This window comes from Mirounga leonina, unplaced genomic scaffold (assembly GCF_011800145.1).
Source record: "Mirounga leonina isolate KUSES-001 unplaced genomic scaffold, KU_Mleo_1.0 Mir_166, whole genome shotgun sequence".
In the NCBI taxonomy this organism is placed as follows: Eukaryota; Metazoa; Chordata; class Mammalia; order Carnivora; family Phocidae; genus Mirounga; species Mirounga leonina.
Window position 1 is genome coordinate 30,878,606 of NW_023270418.1, and position 19,873 is coordinate 30,898,478.

Consider the following 19,873-nt stretch of genomic DNA (forward strand, 5'->3'; position numbering starts at 1 on the left):
TCTACAATACCAACTTTGACATGTTAGGGATGTGTTCAACATTGCCCCTAATGTTGCAGCATCTCACGCAGTAATTGATACATAACCTCTTGCAGACATTTCCATTTTAGCCTACTCCATCTCTTAAGGTAGAGTTCCAAAAGTTTACTGCTTACTAGGTAAAATAGAATTATATTTTATTTTTTTCTCACACTCTTGAGGGTTTCTCTACATTCTTGTATAATATTTTGGGACTTCTTAAGTCTTATGCCTTCTTTTTTTTTTTTAAAGATTTTATTTATTTATTTGACAGAGAGAGACACAGCGAGAGAGGGAACAGAAGTAGGGGGAGTGGGAGAGGGAGAAGCAGGCTTCCCGCGGAGCAGGGAGCCCGATGCGGGGCTCGATCCCAGGACCCTGGGATCATGACCTGAGCTGAAGGCAGACGCTTAACCGATTGAGCCACCTAGGCGCCCAGTCTTATGCCTTCTGGTAGTATGACCATACTAAAAGCTCACTGAATAGGACTTGGATTCAATTGTATAGATCTGATTGCATTTCCTCCCAGCCATTGTCTGAGGAACAGAAGAATCCTACTTTGCTGAGGAAGGAATTGTGTTCAAATTGCATTGCAAATATCAACTTGCCTCCTTCCCTTAGTCCACCCATGGAAATAGGCAAGTACCAAAGAACCCAAGACAAAAAGTGACTCATTGAAGGACAAGATGCCTGGCAGCAGTAGCTGGCAAAGCCTAACCAGGATACAGGATTTAGACTCTCTCTCAACACCACTGACCTGTCCAGCGCTGGCCTGCTGGGGGAGCTGGGCACTTCCGCTCGTTTTCGTTTCCTCATCATGGCTCCTGCTGTTTTCCTCTCTGCTAGGACCTTGAGAGAGGAACCCGACTCCTGTGACTCCTTTTCCAGAGCTGTTCACAGTTCATCAGGGCACAGTGAAGAGAACTCCCCATCTTTAAACTGCCAAAAGTGACTTTTAACACCAGCTTTTCAAGTAAGGACAGACATTCTATTAGAGACCGTCTCAGAAATCTAGCCACGAGGAAAAAGATGGTCTCATGTATACAATTCTGACTGCATCTGAGCAGCAACCAAGGGGCAGAGGAAGAGATAAGAGCAGAACTTTTGGACAACAGAAGGCAATAAAGGCAATTGTCATCTTGTACAGAAAAGACAAACTTACCAATCCAAGAGGACTGTCGTTTATTGACTCCCCTACAATAGGAAATTTGAATGTCATAATGGATCAAGATGCTGTTCACTTGGATTTCTATCTATCATTTATTTCTCAGAACTGGTCCTAGACAAAAACCTCTGTGTCTGCCCTTCTCCTTTCTGCCTGGTACCACTTTTGCTAGAAATACAGTGTCTTCGGGGCACCTGGGTGGCTCAGTCGTTAAGCGTCTGCCTTCGGCTCGGGTCATGATCCCAGGGTCCTGGGATGGAGCCCTGCATCGGGCTCCCTGCTCGGCGGGGAGCCTGCTTCTCCCTCTCCCACTCCCCCTGCTGTGTTCCCTCTCTCGCTGTGTCTCTCTCTGTCAAATAAATAAATAAAATCTTTAAAAAAAAAAGAAATACAGTGTCTTCAAATTCTCCTCCTCCTGTTTTAGAACTCTTTGTCATCTACAAGCTCAAAAGTATTACATTCATACTGTATTCTAATGATATGCCACTTAAAAGGGAATGATCCTTACTAAAAGAAACAAGGTGGAACTTCAGACATCAGTGATAAATGAATTGGGTAGATATTTTGAGGCAAGGTCTTTACACTCTTTTCCAAATCAAACTGGCAGGTATCTATTTGTCCCTCTATGAGTAAAAATAGTAATGGCCTTCAGAGATTAAAAACTGGGAGATGTCGGGGCGCCTGGGTGGCTCAGTTGTTAAGCGTCTGCCTTTGGCTCAGGTCATGATCCCAGGGTCCTGGGATCGAGCCCCGCATCAGGCTCCCTGCTTGGCGGGAAGCCTGCTTCTCCCTCTCCCACTCCCCCTGCTTGTGTTCCCTCTCTCGCTGTGTCTCTGTCTGTCAAATAAATAAATAAAGTCTTAAAAAAACAAAACAAAACTGGGAGATGCCTTTAAGATACCCCTAAGGTGAAAGTCACTGCATACTCTAAAATGGAAGGAAGTATTTTTATATAATAGATCGCTTTCACTGAGTGATTACTGTCAGTCAGACTTTGTACTCCTTTCCATCTACCAGTATTTATATATATGTAATCCTTTTAACAACCCAACGAGATAGGTGCTATTATTATTCTTCACCATTTCACAAAGGGGGCACAGAAAGATAACTAATTCACCTAAGGTCATACAACTATTAAGTGGCTAATCCACCAGGATTTGAACCAGGCAGTCTGGCTTGGAGCACTTTGTTCCTAACCTCTGCACTGTGCAGTGTTGGGGCCCAGTCTGGCTGACCATTTTGCCACATTGAGCTTGCACCGCTAACCATGGACATTCAACCTTCCCTATTTCTTCTCTACCACTCACTTCCATCATTCTACTTACCAGGTGATGGGGTTTCATGAAACCATTTCATCTCCACATATAGAGTGAAAACAAATGGATAAGGGACCAAGACAATTTCCCCATGTTTGAATTTCAGGTGGGACACTCTCTCCCATTTGCTTTTATCTGGGAAATGGTGCTAAGGAGTGAGGAAAGAAGTCAGTCAGTATGAGTCCTTGAGTATTATTTTAGGGATAAGACCCTCTCCTTTCCCTGGTTTGCCCGGTGGGTTTGCTGCTTCCATTTGAATCTACAATGCGACCTGCAGCTCATTTCTATCCAGAAATGAAAGGATACAGGGAAATATAATGAAGTGGTCTGTAGCAAATGGCTGCAGATTGTCCAAGTTTCCCAAGACTACACGAATAGAATCCTGAGGAAAAAAAAAAAGTTGAAATGACTTTAATACCGTCTGATCCCAGCCAATCTTTCCATTTATACCTGTCACTGTTTTTTCCATACTCTATATTCTATTAAAGCTGAACTATTTGCTGTTCCCTGAACATGCCTTCTGCTTCTCCATTTCTGTGTTCTTGCATAGTCTGTTCCCTCTGCCTGAAATGCCCTTTCTACCCATCAGCCTATGTCCAAATCCCACCTATCCTTTAAGGTCCAGTTCAAAAGCTATCTCCTCCAGAAACTTTTCCCTGATTTCCCAAGTTGTAAATTAACTATTAGTCTCAAACTTCACAGTAGTTAGCCTTGGGTCTTTACTACATTCCAACCACGTTTTATTTTTCTTACTGAGAAATCTCCTTGAGCTAGAATATATACCTGATTTATTTTAGCATCCCTTCTTTGGTGTCTACCTCAGTAAATGTATACTGACTGACTGAATGAATAATACTGGTATTTATTGATATGTAGTTATTTTACGTTAGCTTAAGTTCAACCTTTTCTTCTACTCTTTTAAAATCTTAATTGATTAGTCTCTAATTAACCTATGCTTATTAGTATACACCAATTAAACAATTTGGTATCATAAAAAGACTACTGGATTTCTATGGGGGAAACATCTTAACTTCAGTCTTAGCTTTGTCATTTCATCTCTCTAAGCCTCGATTTCCTCGTATTAGGGCTCACAGTAGGTAGAAATGGTGCCTTATTTATCTTTGTATTCTCTGTACTACCATAGTACCTGGTTTACAATTTTAAAGTTTATTTATAATCTCTACGCCCAACACGGGACTTGAATTCATGATCCCGAGATCAAGAGTCGTACGCTCCACCAACTGAGCCAGCCAGGAGCCTCTGGCTTATAATTTTAATAACTAATATTTATTGAATAATCATGATGTCAAGTGTTATTATTTTTATACATATTAACAGTCATAGAGACCTTATGAGATAGGCACTTCTATTATCCCCATTTTATAGACAAGGAAACTGAGACAAAGAGAGGTGAAATAACTTATTCCGGTTTACATAGATAGTAATGGTGGAGCCAAGATATGAACCCAGGCAGTGGGGTTCCAGAGTTTACCCTCCTAACCATTAGGCTCACTGCCTATCAATAAACATTTTCTGAATAAATAAAAGAGGATGGTAACATCTGACTCAAAACTGAGAGTAAGAACATATAAAAAGCACTTTGAAAAATTTGGTAGGATTATAAATGTAGATAGATGCTTTCTAGCTATGATGTGGCAAGCATTGCACACATCTATTTCTAATCTTCACCACAATCTTGGAAACAGGTATTATTTATCAACTTCATTGACAGATAGGAAAACAGGTTCAGAGAAAATAGGTAACTTCCCCCAAACCCCAGTGTGAAGGCAGAACTTAACTCCTATCCAGATGTGACTGGCTCTAAGGTCTATGCTCTCTCCACTTTACTATGCTGCCTTGAGCTGTTCTCTGCCAGAATTAACTGAAGCAAAGTGAAATAAACTTTGCTCTACTCACAATTAAAATAAGCAGAAAACTGTCATGGTCCTATATTAAAATAATTGTTATTTATAATGATGTCTATGAGCTCCTGCAAGATCCTAACGTATCTTTCAACACTTAGCCAAAGAGCTATAGATAGATACCTTTAAGGCTATGACTTAAATTTTTGGTTGAAAGAGTTTTGTTTGTATATTTCATTGTATTCAAATTCTTTGAAATCTGGCAGCAGATGTCTTCATAAATTAGAACAGCCATAAATCACTGAGTTGTGAAGTTAGAAGAGAAATAACCTAGTTTAGCACTCTCATTTTATGTATGAGGCAATTAAGACCAAGAGAATGATTTACTGGGGGGCTGCGCAGCTAATCAGTAGCTCAGCCAGGGCTGGAATCCAGGGCCAGCACCCAGAGCTCTTCTAACTCCTTGGACAATGCTTTCACCAATTTACAAAGCTTTTCACTTGCTCAATCTTCTTCCTGTGGGAGAACCTAATGCTGGGTAGAAAAGGAATGAAAATGAAGTAGGAATAAAGCAAATTGCAAATGTTTCCAATTAAAGTGAAGACACAGCAGTGTTGTCTGTGTATTTACAGTTGAGTTTCCTGAACGTCAAGTACCAGGCAGTGGTTGGGAGGGTGAGGTTTCCCAGAGCCCTGGAAGGCGGCAGTCCTCCAGAAGCTTTCTCTATGCTGGCTGCCATAAAAGAGAGCTGCAGAGGGCTGGGAACTCTGGTGGAAACAATAGAACTCAGCCTCAAAGGTGCTGACACTTCAACTAGGAGAACTGAAAAAGGATACAGGTTTTAATTTCCCTGGAAAAACAGTGAAGTTTCTTTGCAGAGGAAATATGGCAGGGAGAAGCCAAGTGATCAAGTGGAGGCTATGACTCAGTTCACAGGAAATAATTAAGATCTGGATATGGACACATCCTTGTCTTAAAGAATAACTTTCCCAGAAGTTGTCTGCTTCTTTCCCTACCTCCAGCTCCTGGACGATGACTTCCTTATTCTCTATCTCTTCCCCTCTAGAAGGTAAACAGATAAGACATAAGTACACCAAGAAGGAAAACTCTGAAGACAGTAGACTCTACGGTCAGTAGAGAGAAGACAGTAGAGCAAAAATGACACTTCCAATGAGCTACAGAAACATAACTAAGTAACAGTTGTGTGTGTTGACCCAGGGCTCATGGGAAAAAGTGATCACTTAGGTGGTGTGATCTGAGAATCGGTAGAAGGCTGTACTAAAATATCTTCTTCATTAACCTGCCAAGACCCGACATTTCCACTGTGAAAGTTAATAATTTGTTAGACGAGGTGTACTCAAGTGTAGTCTGTGGACCACCAGGTGTCCTCAAGACCCTTTCAAGGGATCTCGAAGGGCAAAACTATTTTTATAGTAATAATAAGATGTTATTTGCCCTTTTTTGCTGTGTTAATATTTTAATCATTAGTGCAAAAGCAGTGGAGGGCAAAATTGCTGGTGCCTTTACACAAATCTAGCCAGTTGCACTAAACTGTAAGTTTAAATTGTGGTCATTTTAACTGCCACACAGGAAAAAAAAAATCCAGCTTCATTTAATATATTTGAGGAAGAAGGAAAAAATTAATAATTTTATAAAACCTCAACCCTTAAATACACGTCTTTTTAATACATTATGTGATAAAATGGAAAGTACTCATACAGCACTTCTGCTGCACACCGAAATACGACGGTTGTCTTGAGGAAAAGCACTTGTGCAATTGTTTAAATTGCAAACTGAACTAGCTGGTCTTTTCATGGGATGTTGTTTTACTTCAGTGATCAGTTAACAGACAAACTATAGTTGTTTTCAGATTTAGGAATGTGACATTTTCTCAAAAATGAGCTTATCAATTCAAGGAAAGCAACGGACAGTTTGTGTCAATGATAAATTTTGGGATTTCAAGTAAAAATTTGAACTTTGGAAAACTTCTATCCACCACACTGAGGTTGACAACTTTCAAATATTTAAATACTTTTCTAAGATTGATAGGGATATTAGCAAATATGATTTTATGATATTGTATAATGAAATGAGTCGACATTTGGATGATCTATATAAGTCAGTGAACCAGTATTTTCCAAATGACCAATGAAACGCATCATGTTACAAAATCATTCTAGGTAAAAGATTCACTTACAGAACAAAACAGACCAATAGCTTTTAATGTAGCAGAGGTCAGAAAGTTCACTGATACAATTCAGATTCCATACTGCAACTAACCTTTAAAAAACTACCATATTAACGGAGAGCCTGGGTGGCTCAGTTGGCTTAGCAACCAACTCTTGATTTCAGCTCAGGTCATGATCAATCTCGGGTCATGACTGATCTCAGGTCTTGGGATCGATCTCTGTGTAGGCCTCTGGGCTCTCTGCTCTGTGTTCAGTGCAGAGTCGGCTTGAGATTCTCTCTCTCTCTCTCCCTCTGCTTCCCAAACCTGCCTACCCACTCTCTCTCTATCTAGACAAATAAAGTCTTAAAAAAAAAAAAAAAAAAAGAACAGAACAAAAAAAACTACCACATTAGGGAAGCCTGGGTGGCTCAGGCAGTTAAGTGTCCAACTCTTGGTTTCGGCTCAGGTCATGATCTCATGGGACGTGAGATAGAGCCCCGAGCCTGGCTCTGTGCTGTGTCTGCTTGGGATTCTTTGCCTCTCTCTCTCCTTCTGCCCCTCCCCCTGCTCACGCACGGGCACACATTCTCTCTCTCTCAAATAAATAAAATCTTTAAAAAGAAAAAGACACTCCCTCTGCCTCTCCACCTGCTCTCAAATAAATAAACAAATCTTTTTAAAAAACTACATTAAAACAAAACAAAACAAAACAACTACCACTTGTTAATTTTTAATGCAGGGTCAAAGAAGAATATCCACAATGATCTGTGAAGGCTATTATCAAATTCCTACCCTATCACAACAGATTGAATGCAGAAGCAGATATAATCTAGCAGGCTTCTATTAAACCAGACACTAATGAGATTTGCAAAAATTTAAAACAATGCCAATCTTCTCATTAATGTTTTGTCTTGGAAAATATGGTTATTTTTAATAAAAATGTGTTAACATTTAATGGATATATTATTATTTTAAATTAATACACTTTAAAATTGTGGTAAAATATATACAACCTAAAATTTGCCATTTTAAACATTTTTTTTTAAAGGTTTTATTTATTTGACAGAGAGAAAGACAGCCAGAGAGGGAACACAAGCAGGGCGAGTGGGAGAGGGAGAAGCAGGCTTCCCGCGGAGCAAGGAGCCCGATGCGGGGCTCGATCCCAGGACGGTGGGATCATGACCTGAGCCGAAGGCAGACGCTTAACAACTGAGCCACCCAGGCGCCCCACCATTTTAAACATTTTTAAGTATACAATTCAGTGGTATTAATTACACTCATAACCATGGTGTGCAACCATCACCACTATTTCCAAAGTTTATCTTCCCAAACAGAAACAGTGTACTCATTAAGCAATAATTCCCCATTCTGCCCTCCACCCACCCTGGTGACCCCTAGTCTACTTACTTATTTTTTTTTTAAGATTTTATTTATTTGACAGAGAGAGACACAGCAAGAGAGGGAACAGAAGCAGGGAGAGTGGGAGAAGGAGAAGCAGGCTTCACGCCGAGCAGGGAGCCCAATGTGGGGCTCGATCCCAGGACCCTGGGACCATGACCTGAGCCGAAGGCAGATGCTTAACGACTGAGCCACCCAGGCGCCCCCCAGTCTACTCTCTATCTCTATAAATTTTTCTATTTAATATTTCATGGAAGTGGAATCATACAATATTTTTCCTTTTGTTAGTGGATTATTTCACTTAGCATAATGTTTTCAAGGTTTATCCATGTTGTACCTGTATCAGAACTTCATTTCTTTTGCAATTTCTTTTTATGGCTGAATAATATTCCATTGTATATATGTATATACCACACATATAACTGCATTTTGTTTATCCATTCACTAATTTGATGGACACTTGGGTTGTTTCCGTCTTCTGGCTATTGTGAATAATACAGCTATGAACAGTGTTGTACAACCACCTGCTTGAATCCCTGTTTTCAATTCTTTGGGGCATATACCTACAAATGAAATTGCTGGGTCATATCGTAATTCTATGTTTAACTTTTTGAGGAACTGCCAAATTGTTTTCCACGGCAGGTGCACTACTTTATATTCCCATAAGCACTATACAAGGTTTCCAATTTCTCTACATCCTTGCTAACTGTTAATTTTCTGGGTGGTCTTTTTTGTTGTTTTTTGTTTTTTTATATAGCTATCCGGGTAGGTGTAAAGTGGTATCTCATTGTGGTTTGGATTTGCATTTCCCTAGTGACTAATGATATTGAACATCTTTTCATGTGCTTATTGGCCATTCATATATCTCCTTTGAAGAATGTCTATTCAAGTCTTTTGTCCATTTTAAAACTGGTTTATTATTTTGCTGTTGAATTGTACTTCTTTCTATATTCTAGACATTAAACTCTTACCAGATATATGATTTACAAATATTTTTCTCCCATCTGTGGGTTGCCCTTTAACTCTGTTGATAGTGTCCTTTGATGCACAGTTTAAAAAAAATTTAGGGCGCCTGGGTGGCTCAGTCCTTAAGCGACTGCCTTCGGCTCAGGTCATGATCCCAGGGTCCTGGGATCGAGCCCCGCATCGGGCTCCCTGCTCAGCGGGAAGCCTGCTTCTCCCTCTCCCACTCCCCCTGCTTGTGTTCCTGCTCTCGCTGTCTCTGTCTCTGTCAAATAAATAAATAAAATCTTTAAAAAAATAAAAATAAAAAAATAAAAAAATAAAAAAAATTTAGTTGGGGCACCTGGATGGCTCAGTTGGTTAAGCGTCTGCCTTCGGCTCAGGTCATGAGCTCAGAGTCCTGGGATCGAGTCCTGGATTGGGCTCCCTGCTCAGCAGGGAGTCTGCCTCTCCCTCTGCCCCTCCCCCCCATGCTCTCTCTCTCAAATAAATACATAAAATCATTAAAAAAATTTTTTTTTAATTTAGTCAAGTCCAAATTTATCCTAATTTCTTTTGTTGCCTATGCCTTTGGTATTGTATTTAAAAAACCACTGCCAAATTCAAAGTCATGAAAATTTGTCCCTATATTTTCTTCTAAGAGCTTTACAGTTTTAGCTCTTAAATTTAGATCATTGATTTTTAAAAAGATTTATTTATTTTTAGTGGGGGAGGGGCAGAGGGAAAGGGAGAAAGAGTCTTAAGCAGATTCCACACTGAGTGTGGAGCCCAACATGGGTCTCAGTCTCATGACCCCAAGATCATGACCTGAGTCAAAACCAAGAGTTGGTAGCTCAACCGACTGTGCCACCTAGGTGCCCCTAGATCTTTGATCTATTTTGAGTTAAGTTTTGTATATGGTATAAGGTACGGGTCTAACTTCATTCTTCTGCATGTGGATATCTACTCTTCTCAGAACCATTTATTAAAGAGAAGAGACTATTCCTCCCCTATTGAATGGTCTTGGCATTCTAGTCAAAAACCAATTGGCCAGGGCACCTGGGTGGCTCAGTGGGTTAAGCGACTGCCTTTGGCTCAGGTCATGATCCTGGAGTCCCAAGATCGAGTCCCGCATCAGACTCCCTGCTCAGTGGGGAGTCTGCTTCTCCCTCTGCTCCTCCCCCTCTCCTGTTCTCTCACTCTCTCTCTAATCAATAAATAAAATCTTAAAAAAAAATTTTTTGGGGGGCGCCTGGGTGGCTCAGTTGGTTAAGCGACTGCCTTCGGCTCAGGTCATGATCCTGGAGTCCCGGGATCGAGTCCCACATTGGGCTCCCTGCTCGGCGGGGAGTCTGCTTCTCCCTCTGACCCTCCCCTCCTCCTGCTCCCTCTCTCTCATTTTCTCTCTCTCAAATAAATAAATAAAATCTTTAAAAAAAAATTTAAAAAAAATTTTTTTTTTTTTAAAAACCAGTTGACCATAGATGTGAGGGTTTATTTCTGGGCTCTCAATTCTATCCTATGGTCTATAAAGTTTTCCTAAGGCCATACCATACTTTTTGATTACCTGTAGCTTTGTAGTAAGTTTTTAAATTGGGAAGTATGAGTCTTCCAACTTACTCTTTTTTAAGATTATTTCAGCTATTCAGGGTCCCTTGAAATTCCATATGAATTTTAAGATGGGCTTGTCCATTTTTGAAAAATATGCCATTGGGATTTTGACAGGGATTTCACTGAATCTGTAGATTGCTTTGTCATCTTAATAATATTAAGTCCTCCAATCTACAAACACAGATATCTATTAATTTAAGGCTTTGATTTCTTTCAGCAACTTTTTGTAGTTTTCAGTGTGTAAGTCTTCCATTTCTTTGGTTAAATTTATTGCTAAGTATTTTTTTCATATTGATGTTATTGTAAATGGAATTGTTTTCTTCATTTTGTGTTCAGATTGGTTTTTGCCAGTGCACACAAATACAACCGATTTTGTATGTTGATTTTGTATCCTGAAACTTTTCTTAATTCATTGATCAGGTCTAATAGTTTTTCTGTGTACGTGTGGATTCTTTAGGATTTTCAACATGTAAGATCATGTCTTCCACAGATAGAGTTTCACTTCTTCCTTTCCAATTTGTATGCATTTAATTTCCTTTTCCTAATTGCTCTGGCTAGAAACCAGTACTATGATGAATAGAAGTGATGAAAGTGGGCATCCTTGTCTCTTTCTTAAAATTTTATTTATTTGACAGAGAGAGACATAGCAAGAGAGGGAACATAAGCAGGGGGAGTGGGAGAGGGAGAAGCAGGCCTCCCGCAGAGCAGGGAGGCCAGTGTGGGGCTCGATCCCAAGATCCTGAGACCATGACCCGAGCTGAAGGCAGTAGCTTAACAACTGAGCCACCCAGGCGCCCCATTGTTTTTGATCTTAAGGAAAAAGCTTTTTTTAAAAATGAGTATGATGTTAGCTGTGGCATTTCCATATATGGCCTTATCATACTGAGGAAGTTCCCCTCTATTCCTAGTTTATTGAGTGTTTTTATCATGAAAGGGTGCTGGATTTGGTCAAATGCTTTTTCTTTTTTCTTAAAGGAGGTGAAAGTTTATTGAATACACCTCAAAGGGGCAGCAGGCAGGACAGCAGAGGAAAGGCTGTCTGCCTCAAATGCTTTTTTTTATCAATTGGGATGATTATGTGTTTTTTCCCCCTTCATTCTATTAATGCAGTGTACTATATTGGTTGATTTCTTTTTTTTTTAAAGATTGTATTTATTTATTTGAGAGAGAGTACACAAGCAGGGGGAGGGGCAGAGGGAGAAGCAGACTCCCCACTGAGCAGGGAACTCAATGCAGGACTTGATCCCAGGACCCTGGGATCATGACCTGAGCCAAAGGCTTAACTGACTGAGCCACCCAAGTGCCCCTATATTGGTTGATGTCTGTATGCTGAACCATCCTTGAATTCCTGGGGTAAATCCCAGGTATGTGAACAATGCCAATCTCCTCATTAATTTTTTAGAAATATAGTTGTTTTTTTTTTAAGATTTACTATTTATTTTAGAGAGAGGGAGAGCAAGAGCAGGGGGAGGGGAAGAGGGAGAGGGAGAGGAAGAGGAAAAGAGAGAATCTCCAGCAGACTTCCTGCTGAGTGTGGTGCCTGATGTGGGGTTCGATCTCATGACCCTGAGATCATGACCTGAGCCAAAATCAAGAGTCAGATGCTTAAGTGACTGAGCCACCCAGGTGCTAGAAATATACTTTTAATAAAATATATTATCTGTTAACATTTAATGATACATTATTTTTAAATTAATAAGTATGTTATTTTAATTTTTCTGTTTTAATCTTTATATGATACATATTGACAGGTATAACCCACATAATCAAAACCTCTTTGGGATCCTCAATAATCTTAAGAGTGCAAAGAGATCCTGAGATAAAAAATCATGAGAACCACTGCTCCAAAGGTATGCCATCAATAACTTAGAAACTTACCTGAATAATAATATGTGGAATATAAAATATCTGGGAGAGTCCTACAAGATGCTACTTCAGTCAGTCCCCTGGACTGAGTGAAGGCAGAGAAGGGATGACCTGTCGGAATGTACTAACCTGTATTTGCAAAAGCTACTCTCCTAGCTTTAAAATTACCTGATGCTGTTGCCATATCTAATTTTGAATTTATACACATTGGGTCCTGCATGAAGAAACCTCGTTTCTGGAAACGGGTAGGTGAAGGGTTTTAAACTCATTGCTTCCAAATGATAGCCTAATAAAACAGAAATATTAGAGAATTATTAAAAAGCTAAAGATGGTTTCTTATCAACATTATGGTATAGGAAAGACAGCCTGCCCAATATATAGCATCTCTTCATGAGTAAAACATCCGACACTCAGCACCACTGTCCCAGGCTCAGTTTTTATACTAATTTTCTATATTAATCACTGGACCATTCTCCTACCTGCATGGGGAAGATATGGTGATTGGGGATAATCTCTATACTTGAAATCAAAAGACGTGAGTTCAAGGTTTGTAGTTTACCTTACACCTCAGGCAGATCACTTCTCTCCATGAGACTAATAATAGCAACATCTGATGACTCACAAGGTTTTTGTTACGATTAAATCCATCTCCCAAATATCTCTTGAATCTATTCTCCTCCCTTGTCCCCACTTTCCCTGGAACCTATGGCAGTGTGAAGAGGGCTCAAGTCAAATAATTAAGCAATCCAAATGCACCAATAGGTGACATAATCTGCTGTTAATTTTAGATGAAGTTAAGGGATGAGCACACGTTCCAGCCACAGCTAATACAGCAAATAAGGATGTACACTAATGTTTTCCAGTGCTGCCGAGAAACGCCTTATCTTTCCTAGCTCTCAACCGCCCTTCCTCTTCACCGCTTGTGAGATTGCCTGTGCCACAAGAGTGCCTACTATCCTCCTAGCACTTACTAGTTTCACTTTTCCTATTCCAGAATCTCTGCCCACTTAAGGTCCTCTCTGAGGGAAACTAGGGAAAGGGGGAAGATGGAAAAAGAAGAATGGCATGTCTCTTCTCCTCCAAGAGGGCATTTGGTATACACTCAGAAGTAAGAATCAAGCACAGTAATTAGTGATTTTCTAAGTCATCAGGACTTTTCTGTGTCTCTTATTACTTGTAGAGATAATAAACCCTGCCTTTTCTGTGTCTTCATAGGGAAGCTTTTATCCCCAGGATAAAAGCTACCTACACACAACACAAAGTATTGATTTCAGAGGCAGCTAAGATGGGGTAGACAGACAGGCACAAAGAAAGAATAATTTAGGTTTGAACCTCAGCTCCAACATCCCTCCTTAGTTTCTCTAGGCCTTAGTTTTCTTACTTATACAATAATAACAACAACTAACAACAGCTTTTTGTTATGCCCTATTGTAAGTGCCTTACATATCTCACTTAATCCTCACAAAAAGCCTGAAATCAATAGTCTAAATTTGATAGATAAGGAAACCGAGGCACTGAGAGATGAAGTAACCTCCCCATAGCTGTATGAATGTTGGAATCAGGATTCAAAGTGAGGTAATATAAGGCCAGACTTGATACTCTTATCCACTTTTCCACTCTGCTTTCTGAGGGTTTTAGTACCCCCCCCAAAAAAAGATAATATAAAATCATTTTGTAAGTACTAAAATATTATGTACACGTAAAGGACTATTTTCATTATTCTTTCCTCCATATTACCCCAATACCATTTCTACTCAGCAAAGAAAACTCTTGTATGGTGGAGTCAGGAGATCTATGTGCCCAAAGCATGGAATTTCCCACAATTTCCAAAGTTCAAGTCTCGGACTGCCAGTAAAGAGATATCCCAGTGTCTGATCTCGGCTGCTTCGGATTAGAATGACAGGAGGCTGGAGCCAGAGCCCATGAGACTATTTAGACTAGAATTGCAGTCAAAAGTGAAAAGAAATAGTTGGTGCCAACTGCAAAGTTACCAGAGGGGAAATATTGTTCATATCCTGAAAAAAAAAAAAAAAGCTTGCTGATACTCATGTCCAAGGCATGGCAGGAACCCAGCTAGATTTGATTGTGTTTTTGGTGCTAAGGTGACTTTTCTAAGTAGGAAAGGAGTGCACCTGGTGAGACTTAGGCTGCGGCCACAAAAATTTAGCTTTTAGTTATTCAGAGGGTTCTCCTACAATGCAGTCACCTCTCACCACAGACTGAGGGCTGGGGGGATCAGAGCAAAGGAAATGAAGGACATTTGCTGGAAATGACAATCCAGAGAGGAAACTTCATGTACTGCACCACAGCTGACTGTCTGAAAGAGGTAAAAACAGCCCTCTCTGGCTGGGGCCTGTCTGTTAATTGCTGGCTGCCTGCTTCAGAAACAAACACCACACACTAATTACCTCATTTGAAAATAAAGATTAGACAGCATAATCCAAAAGAACCACATAGTAGTAGTGGTTCAAAGATTTCACAAGGTTATTTTCCAACATGAGTATTGCAGTCATGATGACACTGTGGGATCTTAACAGATGAAGAGTCAGACTCTCAACCCATTTTTAGGTGATCAAAAAACATGATGGGTTTAAAAGAAAAAAAAAGTTTAGAGTTAATATGCATTAGTTGGAAAGACATAAGATTTGGAATTGGAGGATCAAAGCTTGAGTCCTAGCTCTGCCTCTTATTAGTCATTAGACCCTGAGCAAGTCACTTAGCCTCATCATTTCTCAGTTTCTACACCTGCAAATGGGAATCCTATCTACCCCTGGAATTGTTGAAGGATTAAATAAGATTATATTGTAAACAGCACTTCAGAAACTGTAGAGTATTATATAAACATTAGCTGTTTTGATGTATTTGAAGTTTCTCTCTTAATGCTTCACTAGCAAAGCAAATTTAAGAGAGGAAAACCATCTTTAATCTCAGTGCAAAAATGTGACACATCCCAATCAAGAACCTTTCTTTGAAAATCCCCAATAATTAGATTTAAATGACACATTGGCAATGATGTTAGATTTTTAAGGGGTTTTAGTAATTTGTTTCACATAAAGAAACATCTAGGTCAATGCATAGAATCTAAAGCAGGGCTGAATGCTATATGAGGATAATGATATTGACTATTGAGGTAGAAGGAGATGATAAGGAAGTACTGTCACTAAATATATCTGGTGACATTTGATGGAGAAATCCTCCACAGGGTTAAAGAATAAAGAGCTTTCATAAGCATTTATTCAAAATACATTTACTGGGCAGATCTAATATGACAGGCTCTGTGACCAGGGAGTGTGGGCAACAACATAGGGAAATCCCACTGAGACTATGAATTTACTACTGAAGTTTTAGAACTGAGATTGAAGACAGATGACCAGCTTCTCCTTCCGCCTTCACAAATCCTTGGCTGGTCTCAGAGGTCTGCCTGGCTCTGCTGAAGTGTATTCAGACTAGAGATTCTATAGTAGAGAATATTTCCAGACTCATGGTTGCCTATAGCCTGAAGTGCCCTTCATTTTAGGGGGTATGAGAAGAAACTGATTTCACCAAAGAAGGAAATAAATTCCACAAGGTCACATAACTCAGTATGGAACCAAGATTAGCACTCCCCAAGACTGCTGATTCCTTTGGCCCACACATTTTCCATTACAACACATCACTCTGTCAGTCACTTTATTAAACTGTAAACCCTGGTCACTCTCATAATTGTGGATGACTCAAGACAAACTCAATCTGGGTACAAAGGCATCAAACCAAAATGTTAGCTTTTCTGATTAAATGTTTTAGAATTATTTCTTGGAGGTGTTAAAGGGTCACATTCACATTTGTTTGTCTTCAAGCTCTATTTTCAAAAGGAACTATGCTCAGTTTCTTCACCTTGCAGGGTGACTAGGACAGCTGATGAAATAACGCAGGTATAATTGCTTACTGTAATGCTCTACACATAGATTACTCTTTATTTAAAAACAAACAATGTGTTAAGATATGGGACAAGAAGAGACTAAATAAGACTACCCAGGATACTTTCATGCTTATCGATGTCACTCTTTCTCATTAGGTTTCTTTCTACTCTTTAGACACAATCTTTAAAATGCTCTTGGCATTTGTTCAGGAATAGATTTGCTCTTGGAACTACCAGATTTTGTTTTGTTTTGTTTGAGAGGGGACGACTAACTAAACCTTCTAACAGAGAGGTAGGAAGATGCCCCAAAATGAAACCAAAAGGCTTACTGGGACAACTCAATAGACCAGAAAGGAGTCTAAGTTAATCTCTCACGCTACCTTTTGCACCTAAGTGCCACTTCCACTTACATCTTAACCATCCTAAAAGCTACTGGAAAAACTACCTTTGGTCAGTAGGTCCAGAACTGTGCTCCTTATTCTGGAAAAGCAATAGAATGGTATCTCATCTCACCATCCTGCCTAGTAGTTGTGGCTTGTTAATGACAACCCATTACATTCACATCATACTGCAGCACTCTAAACATCTTACCAGCCCCAGGAACCCAAAAAGCATTTAGATGTAAAACTGCAGGCAATGAAAGACATTTTATTTTTTGGTTACACCATTGGGTGAGTTGCCCTGAAGCAGTACGTGTAGGGATGAAATTTTTAAATGGGGTGAAAAAGCATCAGTAGTTTCTGAAGGGCAAATGGTAGAGAGAATAGGTAGAGAGAAAGGAACATCTTTTATAATTTTGAGCTAAAAACTCTTTGAGTCTTTGATGTACATATCTCAAGGGTCTTAGTGACAGAAGAATGATATAGGAAAGTGTAAAAAGAAAGCTTCTAAAATATACAGCTTTGTTCTTGCCACGAAACAATGGCATATTCTGAAGAAATTAAGTTCATAAGAAAATTAAATTACTTTTTATTTAGAGAGAGCAAATTTCACACAGGAAATTTGAAATATTTTACTAACTTTAATCCAATACTGGTGAGATACTGGGGAGATAAGAATTTTATTTACAAAAAGATATATCTGACTTAAAATCATCATCTAATTTGGCCAAGATCAGACAACAAGAGCAAGACTAAAACAGACGTATTGCCAAAGCAAGACAGTGTAGCTAATTATGAACTGGCCTAGACTCTGTATTAGCCTCAATTCTTTATATTTCACCACCTAAGCCTAGCTCCAAAATAACAAAATCAGTTATTATTGCTAAGAAACATAAAGCTTTGTAGTTTGAAAAACCATCAAACCATATGGATCTGATGGTGAACAGATCTTAACGAACAACCTCATATTTATAAAGCACTTTCAGTGTATATAATGCTTTCCTATCCTTATCTGACAAGATCTTAAAACTTCTATTTAACTAGGAAGGGCAGATTCGGCTACCTTATACTCTAACTGTTCTCCTCATTTTTACCTGATTTGGTTCTCTCAATCTCATGTTCATTCAACATTCATTCAGCTCACAAATATTCGAATACCTACTATGTTTCAGAAATGAAGTGTTGGAGATACAGTGGAGAAGAATAAGAACTTGGTCCTCACCTGCAAAGAGCTTACAAATAATTTTAAAGTGTGATGACTGCTACAAAAAAGAACGGGGTGATGTGCCAACATGATAGAGAATCTAACCCTAGGATGGAAATCATGGAAGCCCACTCTAAGTAACAGACTCACATCTGAGGGATGAGTATGAGTTAGGGAGGCACAAATAGAGAATGGGTCTGGGGTGGGTACAGGAAACAGCAGATGTAAGAGTCCTCAACTGGGAAAGAGCATGGCACTTTCAAAAGAGAGAAGTATAGTAACCCAGAACATAACGGGCAAAAAGGACAGTGCTATGAGATTATTCTATACAGATAAGCAGTGAGTTAGTCAACATACATTTGAGAGTCTACTATGCACTAGGCACTGTTCTGAGCCTGTTTAGAGTAGGTAACAAGAGAGACATGATAACTTGTCTTTAAGGGCTTACATTTTAGGAAGTGTGGAGAGCAACAATAAACATATAAATACATAAATGTAATTTGAAGTACTCCAAGTACTATAAAAAAAATAAAATAGGGCTTTATAGTAAAGAGTGACCGGGAGGCTGGTTTAACTACTGTGGCCAGGGAAGGCCTTTCGGACAAGATCAAAATTGAGTTGAGGCTTTAATGGAAAGTGGAACAACCATGCAAAATCAAGGAGAAAAGCATTCCAAGCAGGAAAAAAAACCAAGCAAGCACAAATGCCCTGTAATGGGTGGTTTAATGGACAAAAAGTTCAGTGTGACTGGAGCACAGAGAATGAAGACAGATTAGAGGGAGATGAAGTCAGAGATAGGCAGAATCCAGATCATTTAAGGCCTGTAGGGCATTGTAAAGAGTTCAAATTTTATGCTAAGGGTTTTATAACGAAAAGTGAAATGATTTATGCTTTAAAAAGATGAACTAGGGTGCCTGGGTGGCTCAGTCAGTTGAGCGACTGCCTTCGGCTCAGGTCATGATCCCGGAGTCCCGGGATCGAGTCCCGCATCGGGCTCCCTGCTCGGCGGGGAGTCTGCTTCTCCGTCTGACCCTCCCCCCTCTCATGTGCTCTCTCTCTCTCATTCTCTCTGTCAAATAATAAATAAAATCTTTAAAAAAAAAAAAAAAGATGAACTATACATGGGGCGCTTTGGTGGATCAGTTGGTTAAGCGTCCAACTCTTGATTTTGGCTCAGGTCATGATCTCAGGGTCATGAGATAGAGTCCTGCGTTGGGCTCCAAGCTCAGTGGGGAGTCTGCTGGAGACTCTCTCTTCCTCTCCCTCTGCCCTCCCCCACCCCCCGCCCATGCACTCTAAAATAAATAAATAAATCTTAAAAAAAAAAAAAAAGAAAAGAGAAAAGAAAGATGAACTGTACAAGGATAAGAGTAGAAACAGGGAACCATTCAGGAAGATTTTGTAGTAATCCTGGGAAAAGATGCTGCTGATTTTGACTGGGGAGTCTCAGTGGTTAGTGACTAGTTGAATTTGGGGTATTTTTTTTTTTAAGATTTTTTATTTATTCATTCGACAGAGAGACACAGCGAGAGAGGGAACACAAGCGGGGAAGCGGGAGAGGGAGAAGCAGGCTTCCCACAGAGCAGGGAGCCCGATGCGGGGCTCGATCCCAGGACCCTGGGATCATGACCTGAGCCGAAGGCAGACGCTTAACCGACTGAGCCACTCAGCCGCCCCGAATTTGGGGTATATTTTAGACTGATGGCCTAGGTGTGGGAATCAAGGATGGCTCTATGTTTTTAGCCTTTGCTATTTTATTAGGTGGATAATGGTATATACCCTTTACTGAGATGAGGAAGGATTCTAGGGAAAGAGATTTGGGGAGAAAACTCCATTGTTCTGTTTTGGTTAAGTCTGAGAGGCCTATCAGACATCTCGGTGGATATGCCAAGAGTGTGCAAAGGATGGAAATCAGGATGGAAATATAAATTTAACACATCAGCGTTTAGATGGTATTTAAAGCTACTGAACAGACAAGATCATCTAAGAAGGTATAGCTAGAGAAGGGGTGAAGGCCTTACTTATAGTCCAGGTTATGACTTA

The 19,873-nt window shown here is 39.8% G+C and overlaps 1 protein-coding gene across 4 annotated transcripts in view; it reads right to left on the minus strand.

The window, feature by feature from the left end:
• MAJIN (membrane anchored junction protein) overlaps nucleotides 1-19,873 on the minus strand; it is a 29,314-nt gene that overhangs the window by 8,194 nt on the left and 1,247 nt on the right. For all 4 annotated transcript variants that reach the window (XM_035013176.1, XM_035013175.1, XM_035013177.1 and 1 more), the window contains exons 2-7: nucleotides 12,517-12,634; nucleotides 5,378-5,423; nucleotides 2,806-2,881; nucleotides 2,509-2,634; nucleotides 1,181-1,212; nucleotides 776-867 (exon numbers count right to left, since the gene is read on the minus strand). In XM_035013176.1, the coding sequence (XP_034869067.1) occupies nucleotides 776-867; nucleotides 1,181-1,212; nucleotides 2,509-2,634; nucleotides 2,806-2,881; nucleotides 5,378-5,423; nucleotides 12,517-12,617 (473 nt within the window). In that variant the 5' untranslated portion in view covers nucleotides 12,618-12,634. The remainder of the gene's footprint in view (nucleotides 1-775; nucleotides 868-1,180; nucleotides 1,213-2,508; nucleotides 2,635-2,805; nucleotides 2,882-5,377; nucleotides 5,424-12,516; nucleotides 12,635-19,873) is intronic.